Source organism: Engystomops pustulosus, chromosome 7, assembly GCF_040894005.1.
Source record: "Engystomops pustulosus chromosome 7, aEngPut4.maternal, whole genome shotgun sequence".
NCBI lineage: Eukaryota > Metazoa > Chordata > Amphibia > Anura > Leptodactylidae > Engystomops > Engystomops pustulosus.
This window is the reverse complement of record NC_092417.1, coordinates 127,161,388-127,173,602: the sequence shown is the minus strand read 5'-3', so window position 1 is coordinate 127,173,602 and position 12,215 is coordinate 127,161,388. Positions and strand designations below refer to the sequence as shown.

Genomic DNA, 12,215 nt, shown 5'->3' with positions numbered 1-12,215 from the left:
GAGCCACTGGCTCATTGTAACGCATCTATAGAGAACAATTAAGCCTGGGGTCTGATGAAGACCCGAGGCTGTCATGGCAACCGCTTAGCCGGCGGCATCAGAAGGGTTAATAGCCGTGATCGGTGCAAGCACCGACTGTGGTTATTAGCGGTGGGGGTTTGCTACAATATGCAACAAACCCCCACCCTTGTATGAAGAGGACTCAGCCCGTGAGCCCTCTTCATACACCCCGTGCACCTCTGCGCCATAGAGCTACGGCGCAGAGTGTTTGGAGTTAACAGTTATTTCTTGCTTTTCCCTGCACTTCTTCAGTATAGTATTTGGATCCTGTGAACTCATTAATTTAGCCAGTATGGCTCTAGGAGGGGTACTGGGTGCCATTTTTATGAGAGCGACCCGATGGGCCCTCTCTACACCAACTACTGTTGAAAATTCTTGTCTCCCAAGAGTTTCCTCCAGCCATTTTTGTATCTTTTTGGATAAGTCTCTAGGTTCATCTCCCTCCTCCATGTCCTTTAATTCCATTTGTAAACCTGCATTTTCTTTTTTAATCTTTTCCGGGTCTGACTTAAGATCTTTTACTTGTAGCTCCAATTTCTTGCAGCTATCCTCCAATTCTTTATTCTTATCTTTAATTTTGTTTAGGTTTTCCCGGATCAGCATCATATCATTATTTGGACTACATATCTGCTCATTCACATTGTCAATCGCGGCCTTTGATTCCTCCACCAAACTTTTAGTGTCCCTGATGGCCGTCAAAATTTCAGGCAGAAGTGAGCTTAAGTCTTGAGGGAGACCCTCCCTTTGCAGTGTTTCCAAACTAAGCCTCCCCCCCCCCCCGTCACTGAATCTTTACTTACATTATTAACACCTTGCTTAGTTTTAGGTGGGAGTCATTTCCATATTTTATCCAGTGAATCCCCCCCCTCCTCTTACCCCAGACTTCCTCACACTCCCTTTAGAAGGCATCCTCAATGTCAGTCCTAAAAGTGGATATACAACTAGTATCCTAACAGATAATTTAACCAGCTGAATATAGCCTTGGGGACTAGAGAGTTTGCTGTTAAAAATGTTTGCAATTATTTCTCAAATTACCCCCACATAGCCTAGAAAAAAAAGTAAATGATAGTAAATAAATATTCAACCACCAAAATGTTCATATAACCATGGAGCGACAAATTAAGTATTAGTTCACATCGTAAAAGACGGTGTTAACAGTAACAGTCCTGAGGCAAAACAAACAATTTTATGTTTAAATAGTTAAATGTTAGTCCACAATTATAACAGGCGGTTGGTCGATTTTTTTCTTTTGCGGGAGACCGCCACAAGGACAAAAACAGGTCTGGAATTAAATGTTAATTACAATCATAACAAGATAAGTTTTGAGATGCAATCTGAGACCATAATGAGCAGTCACAGAAACGGACAATTTTATGGCTAGATGTTAGGTTACAGTTATAGCCAGTATTTTTAGCAACTGTATACCATGGTAGAGAAAAAAGATGAAAACAAAAGAAAAAATAAATTATTTGTTAGTCCAAAATCATGGTAGGTAGATTTTTCAAGCGACAAACCACAGCAGAAGCAAGAACACTCGTGGCGAACAAGGTTTCAGCCACATTCTACAGCCACAGAGCATAATAAATAATCGTAGGGACAAAACAGACTTGTTAAATTGCTTGCTGAAGGTAGTTCACACCGAAACTATTCGTCGACACTATTTCAATAAACTTCACCCTTTGGAATTTTGGATGTTTGGAGTGCTGCCTACACTTTTTTCAACTTTACCAATGAAGGATCTTGCCAGGACCTTGCAATCCCTCTATTAAAGTTTCTCTCCACTGTGCGGACTTAGTTTTTCTTTTTTTGTAATATACTGTATATGTATATATTTATTATAATTTATACATATATTATATATACGATATATAATATATATTATACACACACATTTACACATACGCTGTATGTGTTTATGGCGTGTACACTGTATGAGTTTATATGATGTATGGTATGTGTATATAATGTGTACGATGTCTATATACTGCATGTCTGTGTACATGCTTTATGTGCATTTATGGTGTGTATGCAGAGTACATGCTGTACACACACACACATATATATATATATATATATATATATATATATATATATATATATATATATATATATATATATATATATATATATATATATATATATATATATATATATATATATATTACACAAATATACTGTATGGGGAAGATTTATCACTGCTTCTACAGCAGTTTCCTGCAGTGGGTGTGTAGGGAGTGTAGAGAGGTGCAGCAGCTGGTGGAGTGGCCAGGCACAGAATGTTACCGTCCCGTTCCTGTATTCTTTTGAAAAACCAGCATGGTTTTGCCCGGCGGCTGCACCACCCACTGGATAAATCATTACCAGGGCTTCTACGCCACGCCAGGGGAGTGGGCCAGCTGAGGTTGTTCCTGTCCTAGCCTGCACACTTGCTGCAGCTGGCAAATTTTCATACTGCGGCTGGCGTAGAATAGAAATAAGCACTATGCAGGCCCTCGCCAGATACATCAAGAGTCGGGAGCCTCAATGTATCCGGTTACACCGGATGCTCAACAGGGCTATCATATGCTGGTGCACACAATATTACCACATGTGTGTATATAACTCATATGTACTATACAGTAAATGTGCAAATTTGATGTGTATATACACTGTGTAAATGATTTATATATAGTAGGTTTATAAATGTATAAATGTGTACATACTGGGGCAGATTTATCAAGTGTCTGAAAGTCAGAATATTTCCAGGTGCCCATGGCAACCAATCACAGCTCAGCTTTCATTTTACCAGTGCTCATGAATATTTTAAAACTGAGCTGTGATTGGTTGCCATGGGCAACTAGAAATATTCCCACTTTCAGACACTTGATAAATCTGCCCCACTGTGTATATACTGTATAAGTTTCTATAAACAGGCGGTCCCCAACTTAAAGAGGACCTGTCACCCTCAAAAACGGCACTATGATGCTAGCGTTATCGGAAGCCTCTGATAACGCTAACAAACACCACTGGCTGTACACTAGAAACGCTGGACCACTCTCAAAACGGTCCGGTGTATTCATGAGGGGGCGGGATTTGGGCCAGATTAGGGGCCGTGACTGCCTCATGACGCGTGTATGGAGAGGACGGGTGGTCTTGGGAAGATGCAGCGCTCCCTCAGGAATAGTGTACACTAGTTTCCAGTGTACAGCACGGCATTGTTTGTTAGTGTTATTGGAGGTTTCCGATAAGGCTAGCATTGTAACACTGCTGCATTTGTTTTAGCACTAGAAGCTGCTTACTTTTGTTTTTGAGGGTGACAGGTCCTCCTTATGTTGGCAATTTACTGTACTTCAGCCTTAGGCTACATTAAACAGCTATAACAGTTATCAATGGTGTCTGTAATTAAGCTTTATTGTCAATCCCAATTCTTATGACAAACCAACATTTTTAAAATTCGAATGTCACAGAAACCAAAAAAATTTTGGCTGGGGTTACAATCATAAAATATACAATTCCAACTATTTTTGAGTGTATATATTAGTGCTTAAGTGTGTGTATCAGTATATAAATGTGTATGTTTGAGTGTACAAATAACGTGTAAATTTTTTTTAAGAAAATAGGGGGAAGGGGGCCTGCACAAATCCGCAACAACGTCCTGTGACTCCTAGTTACGCCCCTGAACACGGCTCTGCTGACTGACTGATTCATTGGCTGGTGGTGCTGTTATTGAGGATATAGGAAGATGACATAGAATCAACCTGCAGAGACCAAATCAGAATGAGGTACAGCAGCAAGCAGCTGCACACCTGGGTTTTGTCACAGCTGTTATCCCGCTTCTCTTCAGTTCATAGAACTATTTTCACAAACTGTTGGGGACTGATTGGAGACCCAGTACTCCCCATTGATGGTGGCTTTGCATGCGAGACACAGGGGAAATACGAAATTCCTTAAAACTACATATTTTTAGTACCTATAACAATATTTTGTGAATTTTACTGTAACAGTTAATGGAAGTGTTCAGGTGCATACCATGCCCCAAACATATACAGGCAGGCCCGGGTTACGTAACAGATAAGTTCCTTGGGTTTGTACTTAAGCTGAATTTGTAAGCAAGTCGGATCTGTATAGTTTATCATTATAACCCCTAAACAAATTTTTTTTTGTCCCATTGACAATTGGATTTTTAATATTTTTTGCTGTAATGAGACCAAAGATGATCAGTAAAACTTCATTTCAGAGACCTTACAGCCTTACTTTGCAGCCTGGGAGTAAGGTAAAGCATCCAGAGAGCTTCACCAGAGGTCAAAGTGCGCAGAGAGGTCCATCTGTAACTAGGGGTCGGTTGTAAGATGGGTGTCCTTAATTAGGGGACCGCATGTATATGAATTAAAAGATGAAGTGCACGCAATTCATTTTGGGCATGTGCAAGCATTTTGGCAGTTTGAAATCAAGGTCTAAATGTATTTGATTGATTTAAAGATAAATCAAAGAAATATAAGAAACTGCATTTATTTGTGGGAAGATGAGAGGAATGGTTTCAACTTGAAATTCAGGCTGCGTTCATGTTATTGCTCACCACGATACTTTATGTACTTACTAAATGTAAACTCAGTGTTTCCTATTTCACACATATATTCTTAAATAAGAGGTCAATATATAACTAGCAAAATACATAAGCATTTTAATAGTTAATTTACATTCTACTTGCCTGATAAAATGCCACTGGCTGCTCCAGGAATGCCAGATATTTCGCTAAGATTGTTGTTAAGAAAATATTCATCACATAAGCCACTGGAAAAATTTGATGGTCCACAAAAAAGCTCATGCAACTTTGTTGTTATTGTCACATTATTTATATTCATGGTCTTGGCACATACATCAAACTGGCCTCTAGAAAGGGTTCGGTTGCCCAGCAGACAAATTCTAAAAACAGGGAAAAAAGGTAAACATAGCCTTTATACTTTTAAGAAAATGTATAAATATTTCAATGAATACATATTAAAAACAAATCACAAGTTAGACAAGGTCCCATTAAGAACTGAAAAACTTTTAGCTTAAAATAGAGATTAGAAAGAGCTTTCAAGGTGAATTTCCTTGATAAAAACTTTCCCACTTCACAGTGCCAGCATCATTGTCTGACTCGGAAAAGGCAAATGCGTTGGCTGCAATAAAAAAAGGAAAAGATCGTCCGCACCAGCTCGATGTAGATTAAAAACATCCAAAGTTTATTAATACCATAACTAGGATAAAAAATATAATAATGATGATGTCAATTTAGCAAAAATGGGCAACGCGTTTCTGACATTGCCATTTGGCTGTCCTTAGTCATCCCTCTCGTTAATGGCTAGCTTTATTGGGTCCACAATAAAGCTGGATCAGATGCATCGGATGATGGGGTGATTGTCACTATGGCGCACACTGGTAGTCAAAAGTAATTAGGTTAAGTATTCCTTTGTTATCTGCCTACTTCATTATTGGGATCCATCATGGACACTCCACTTCCAATCCACATTCTTTTTACCCTGTCATTTTTATATATTCATTGATATGTCTATTGTTGTATCTATATTCACATTTATTTATTTGTATCTATACTTATATTTACATCCATATTTATTTATTTTGTATCTATATTTATATTTCCACTCAATTTCATTATACGCTTAATTCATTTTACTAGACTCTGTATCAAACTTTTTCCTTTTTTAACTTAGTTGATGCTTTTTATGAAATTTTATGTTGGCTTACCTATTAATACTTGTTATGTACGTTTTTTGTCAGTTTATACCATGCTATGATATCATGCAATGTTTTATCTCCATTGCCTTAACACTCTATTGGCATTTTTATACGGATTGCTTTCATTTTTTATTTTCAATTTATTTTCTTGTCTTTATCGACACACATGGTACCTATATGTTCTTTTAGTCTCTCCTCACTTGAAAAAGGAATCACAGCTGATTTCGAAACGCGTTGTGTTACCGAGACACCAATAAACAGATTTGTTGTCAAGTACTCTCCGAATCACTTTTGACTACCAGTGTGCGCCATAGTGACAATCACCCCATCATCCCATATTACCCAGATAAAAGATTATATAAGAGTGGAGAAAAGCATTTGCCCTAAAAAGGGCTATCCTTACAAACGTTATATGCACCTACCACCGGATCTACCTATTACGGTAGTGGTAGGTTTCCTTTAAAGGAAATTTACCATTTGATTCCATGCATTATGAATCAAACATACCACATGCTGTAGCTACACTGATGCAGAAGCATATTTTGTTTAATCTCTGAGCTTAGTGATCTTGCTGAAAAAAAGAATTATAACATTCAGGACCTTGGGAAAGCTGGATTGCCTTCAGCTTGCATGTTAAACGGACCTATTAAGAGCTAGATGACTCATATACACCAGCTGGGGGACGGTGCAGTGATTGATCATTTTTGCCTGTCAGGCACAACACAGCAATTACATCATTCTCTTGAGCAGTGCATACTTAAAGGGGTATTCTCATTTGGGCACTCACATTCAGTTTAATTAATCTGCCATATATAAACATTTCTTCAATTGGATGTTATAAAAAAAAATGTTCCTGTGTGAAAATAATTTCTCATAAATGTAGTCATTTGGTCCCTTAGAAACGAGATGGCTTCCTCGGATACGGCCACCTCTGCTGGAGTGATTGCACAAAGTTTTTGTATATGAAATGTCCAGGAGTTACTGCATGTCCCACAGCCGTCCTGTGTTAATGATTGCTGAATCCTGGTGGTCCGGCAGGGCTCAATAGCGCTTGTCTGGCCACCGCTGCCAGAGTGTGACGTGGTCGTATCCGAGGAAGCTATCTGGTTTCTAAGGGACCATATCACTACATTTATAGAAAATTATCTTCACACAGGAACATTTTTTTTATTAACATCCAATTGAAGAAATGTTTACATATGGTAAATGAATTTAATTAAATGTAAATGCCCTGATGAGAATACCCCTTTAATGCAAGAGGAGAAGCCCTTCAGACAGCCAAAGGAGCGACAAAGCCTCATTATCCTGAATTTTATAATTAATTTTTTTTGCTAAACTACTCAGCTCAGGGATTAAACAAGATATGCTTCTGTATCAGTGTAGCGACAGCAGTCTCAAGGTATGTTTGGTTCACAATGCATGAAAATGGTAGATTTCCTTTAACAGCCCTCTATCCTCCAAAAAGCTAAAAGAAATTGAAAATACACACACATATACATACATACATACATACATACATACATTTATATACAATTCAATAACTAAAGTGCCAATTATTAATATATCATGAAATATTTAAAAACAGATCACTTTTCTTTATCGAAACAACCACAGGGTCCGGCTTCATACAACAGTCCAGAGTAGCGTATAAAAATATAGTACTTTATTTCATCTTCTTATAAAAAGTAGAAAACAAATGAACGTACAGAGAACACAGATCTATGCAGCGGTAATGAGTTGTGAGACATCAGAAAACAGCCAGCTGTGACTGATAGCCGGCACCCCAGTGTAACACCCGCGATCGGAGTGAGCTTAAGTGATTAACCCGTTAAATGCAGCGATCAGCGCGACCGCGACATCTAACATGCCTCTAGGGGGTCTTTCTCTCATGATTGGCCCCCCGGGACCGTTTCCGGTGGGCACCGATTGTTGTTATGGCAATGCTGGTCCCCAGCACTGCCTGCAAGAACTGCCGGTAAGATGGCGTCTGCGACGTCTTCTTACTGGCACAGTGCCAGCCTATGCAAGTGCATAGGCTGACAGTGCTAATAACCTGCAATACATGAGTTTTGCAGAGTATTAGCATAAACAAGCAATCAGATGATTGCTTGTTCATGTCCCATGCTAGAAGAAGTGAAAAAGTAAAAAAAAAATTCAATAAAAAATAAAGAAAAATCTATAAAAATGCCCAAAAAGCCCCAAAACATATAAGGAGACATATAACTCAAAGAAAATTCAAAATCAAAACACAAACACCACATATATAGGATCACAGCGTCCGTAACAACCCGTAGAATAAAAATAAATAATTATTGAACCCGCACGATAAACGTCGTAAAAAAACTGTTATAAACCCTCCAAAAACCGGTAATTACTCAACGGTAATTGTGTTTCCTTGAACCACGACAGCACCCAACCAGAGAGAGGGATCCGCCTCCAGGGACAGGAAACCCAGACTTCAAATTGTGCGGTACGCCCCATCTCCTTCAGTGGATTACAGAGACTATATGGGACTTAATGTTCTTGATTAATTCTGACCACCGTATCATTCAGTATCACTTTCAATGAGAGAATCTCACACCTCTGTGACACACACATAACGCTGAACACCCAAGTGTGAAAAGAATTTACAAGGGAGGGAATAACCAGGGTGCTGTCGTGGTTCAAGGAAACACAATTACCGGTGAGTAATTACCGGTTTCCCCCTCTCACCACGACAGCACCCAACCAGAGAGAATAACATAGATGAAATCTTTAGGGAGGGATAACCGAAGAAAGAACTCTTCGCCCAAAGGAAAGTTCCTGTGCACCTACTACATTTAGCCTATAGTGCCTGTAGAAAGTGTGCGGAGAAGACCAGGTGGCAGCCTGACAAATCTGATTAACTGACACCTCTCTAAATTCTGCCCATGAGGAAGAGACTTCTCTAGTGGAATGGGCTCTTAGACCTTCTGGTATCGGCTGACCGGCTGCTACATAGGCGGAGCTAATGGCTTGCCTAATCCATCTAGCTATAACTACTGCTGAGGCCTTTTGCCCCCTATTCTTGCCACCAAAAAGAACAAAAAGACTATCAGATTTTCTCCAATCTCTAGTCCTATCCAGATAAAGCTCAATGGCCCTTTTAACATCTAATTTGTTAAACTCCCTTTCCCTATCCGTAGAAGGGTTACTACAGAAGGATGGGAGCCTGATCTCCTGGGATCTATGGAATCTAGAGACTACCTTTGGTAAAAAGGCCGGGTCTGTCATCAGAACTACCCTGTCATCCAAGATCTTGAGAAAAGGCGCTCTACAAGATAGAGACGATATCTCTCCAACCCTACGGGCTGAAGTGATTGCTACCAAAAATACGACTTTAATGGTCAACCATTTTAGTGAACAAGACTCCAGGGGCTCAAAGGGGTCTTTTATCAGATAATTTAATAGCAGAGTGAGGTCCCAGGGGGGCACCGTACATCTCCTAAATGGGGGTCATACGAGATGCCGCTTTTATGAACCGAGATATCCAGGGATGAGAGGCTAAAGGGGACTCAAACAGGGAGCTAAGGGCAGAAATCTGAACTTTAAGGGTGGCAGGTTTTAGGCCCTTATCTAATCCTGCTTGCAGGAAATCTAATATCTTAGCTATATTTGGATGAGCTAAGTCTATTTTATCTGGAGAACAAAAATCTGAGAATACTCTCCAGACCATGAAATAGATCTTAGAGGTAACTACCTTTCTACTCCTCTGCAGGGTTGTAATTACCTTGTCCGAGAGGCCTTTTTCCCTCAAGATGCGCCTCTCAAATTCCAGGCCGTCAGATGGAGGTTCGCAATCTGCGGGTGGAATACTGGGCCCTGGGAGAGATCGTGACTCTCTGGGAGGATCCAAGGGTCTGATATCGATAGCTCTCTCAGTACTGAGAACCATGCCCTCCTGGGCCAGAAGGGGGCTATAAGAATAACTCTGGCCTGGTCTTGCCGTATTTTCTTCAGAACCCTCGGGAGAATAGACAGGGGTGGAAATGCATAGGCTAGGCTGAAGTTCCACTTGATTGAGAAGGCATCCAGACTTAAAGATCGGTCTCTCGGGTCTAGGGAGCAGAAGAGCCTGACCTGTCTGTTCTTTCTTGTGGCGAATAAATCTACCTCTGGTTGACCCCAGAGTCTGGTTATCTTGGAGAACACCCTCCGATTCAGGGACCACTCTCCCTGACGTAAGAGATGACGGCTTAGGAAGTCTGCCTGCAGATTGTCCTTGCCCCTTAAATGTACCGCCGATATTGATCTTAGATTGGCTTCCGCTAGCTCTAGAATCTGATCCGAGAGGCTCATTAAGGACCCGCTTCTGGTACCTCCCTGGCGATTCACGAACGCCACCGCTGTGACATTGTCCGAGGCAATCTTCAGGTCTGTCCCCCGAATCATTGGCAGAGCTTGTCTGATTGCCTGCAGGATGGCTTCTAGTTCTCTGTAATTTGAGGACTTCTTCCTGGATTCCTCGTTCCATGACCCCTGGAATAGGAGGCCCCTGACCTGGGCTCCTCAACCCGTAGAGCTCGCATCCATAATCATGGATAGGGGGTTCTCCTCTCTCCAAGGCCTGCCTGCCTGGAGGTTCTCTTCTCTTAGCCACCATCTTAGGGAATCCAGGATCTGTTGGGGAAGTGTAATCCTCTGGTCCAAGGAGGACTGGTCCCCCCTCCAGTTCTCCAACATGAAGAGCTGTAAGGGTCTTGCGTGATACATCGCCCAAGGCACCGCTGGAATTGCGGCTGTAAAGAGACCCAGAGTCCTCATAATGTCCCTTATGGTAGGGGATGGCTGTCTGTACAGTTTCTCCACCGAGGCCACTATCTTCACCACCTTGTCCTAAGGAAGGAAAGATTTCTGCTGAGTGGAATCTAATGTGATGCCGAGAAATATCTTTGATCTGGCCGGAGTAAGGGAGGACTTCTTCAGATTTACCATCCAGCCCAGGCGATGTAGGATCTTCATCACCATCCTTATCAAAATCTGTAACTTCTCTGCCGAACCTGCGATCAGCAGGAAGTCGTCTAGATATGGCACAAAGGTGCCCTGATATTTTCGTATGTAGGCTCCCACTTCCGATATTAGTTTTGTGAAAACTCTTGGTGCTATCGCCACTCCAAAGGGTAGAGCTCTGAATTGGAGGTGCTCTATCCTGCCGTCCATCATCACCGCCACTCTCAGGAATCTCTGACTGTCCGGATGAATAGGGACGTGGTAATATGCATCCGTTAAGTCTATGGAAGCCATAAAACAATCCTGAAAGAGCAGGTTTACGGTTGACTTTATCGATTCCATCTTGAATTTCTCCACTTGTAGGTAGCAGTTTAGTGGTTTTAAATTTATAATGGTCCGGAATGTGCCGTCCGTTTTTTTTATAAGGAACAGGGTTGAATAAAATCCTGTCCCTTGATCTTGCAGTGGCACCCGCCGTAGCACCTCCTTTCCCAATAAGGATCTTACTTCGGTCTCCAGAGCCTGCTTTTCTGCTCTTCCGGCCACTGAGGTTATCTTGAAACGCTGTGGGGGAGGGGATAGAAAAGGTAATTTTAGGCCATCTTGTATGATCCCCAAAATCCACTTGCTCCCTGTAATCTTGCTCCACTCCTCCTTGAACAGGGAGAGCCTTCCCCCTGGCGTCATTGCTGACCGGGACGTTTACTGGAATCCTGAGGCCGGGAAAACATGAATCCCTTAGACCTCCTAGAGCAGTGGTGGCGAACCTATGGCACAAGTGCCAGAGGTGGCACTCAGAGCCATTTCTGTGGGCACTAAGACCATCACCCCAGGACAGACTTCACCAAATAGGACCAAATCCACCAAATCTTCCTGCAGTCCCAGGCAATTTAAGAGATGCTGCTCTCAGAACTGTTTTAAGGTGACACTTCATTGGCTGTTTGGAACTGCAGGAAAAGTGAGAAGGTGTTGATAGAACTGCATTATCTTTGGAGGTCCTCCTGCTGGACCCACCGTTCTTCCTGTACAGAAAGACCCTGGAGTGAAGCTACAAAGACAAATTGTCTAAGAAGCTTTTCCCTCTGCATCAACGTCTTTCAGGTATTCAATGTAGATGTGGGACAGTACCTTAAATCTGGTAAGCGATGTAATAACAAGGTAAGATCATCAGGTTCTCCATGTGTCACTGGCTCTGCGATGTTCACGTGGATCCCATGTTTCCACTTGCGGTATGCAGCGGGCGGCTGTGTGAGTTACTATTTCCTCCAGATGGAAACTCGGTCGCAGCGCTTTTGGTTCCGCTTTACTCCGTAGTAGTCCGTATAGGAAAGAAAGGGATACGGAAAAAATAGTGCAGCAGAGCTTCTATTTAGTGAAGAAAATGTTTTAATATTATACTCACAAAAGTAGATTAAAAAACAGGCCTTAAAAATCGATTGTGGTGCACGTTCGGCGTCAATACCCGACTC

General features: G+C 41.5%; 1 protein-coding gene across 8 annotated transcripts in view; it reads right to left on the bottom strand.

Moving 5' to 3' along the window:
- The window catches only part of SLC12A4 (solute carrier family 12 member 4), a 743,054-nt gene that overhangs the window by 378,082 nt on the left and 352,757 nt on the right, over positions 1–12,215 (bottom strand). For all 8 annotated transcript variants that reach the window (XM_072117770.1, XM_072117769.1, XM_072117767.1 and 5 more), the window contains one exon: positions 4,748–4,962. In XM_072117770.1, coding sequence (XP_071973871.1) covers positions 4,748–4,962 — 215 coding nt within the window. The remainder of the gene's footprint in view (positions 1–4,747; positions 4,963–12,215) is intronic.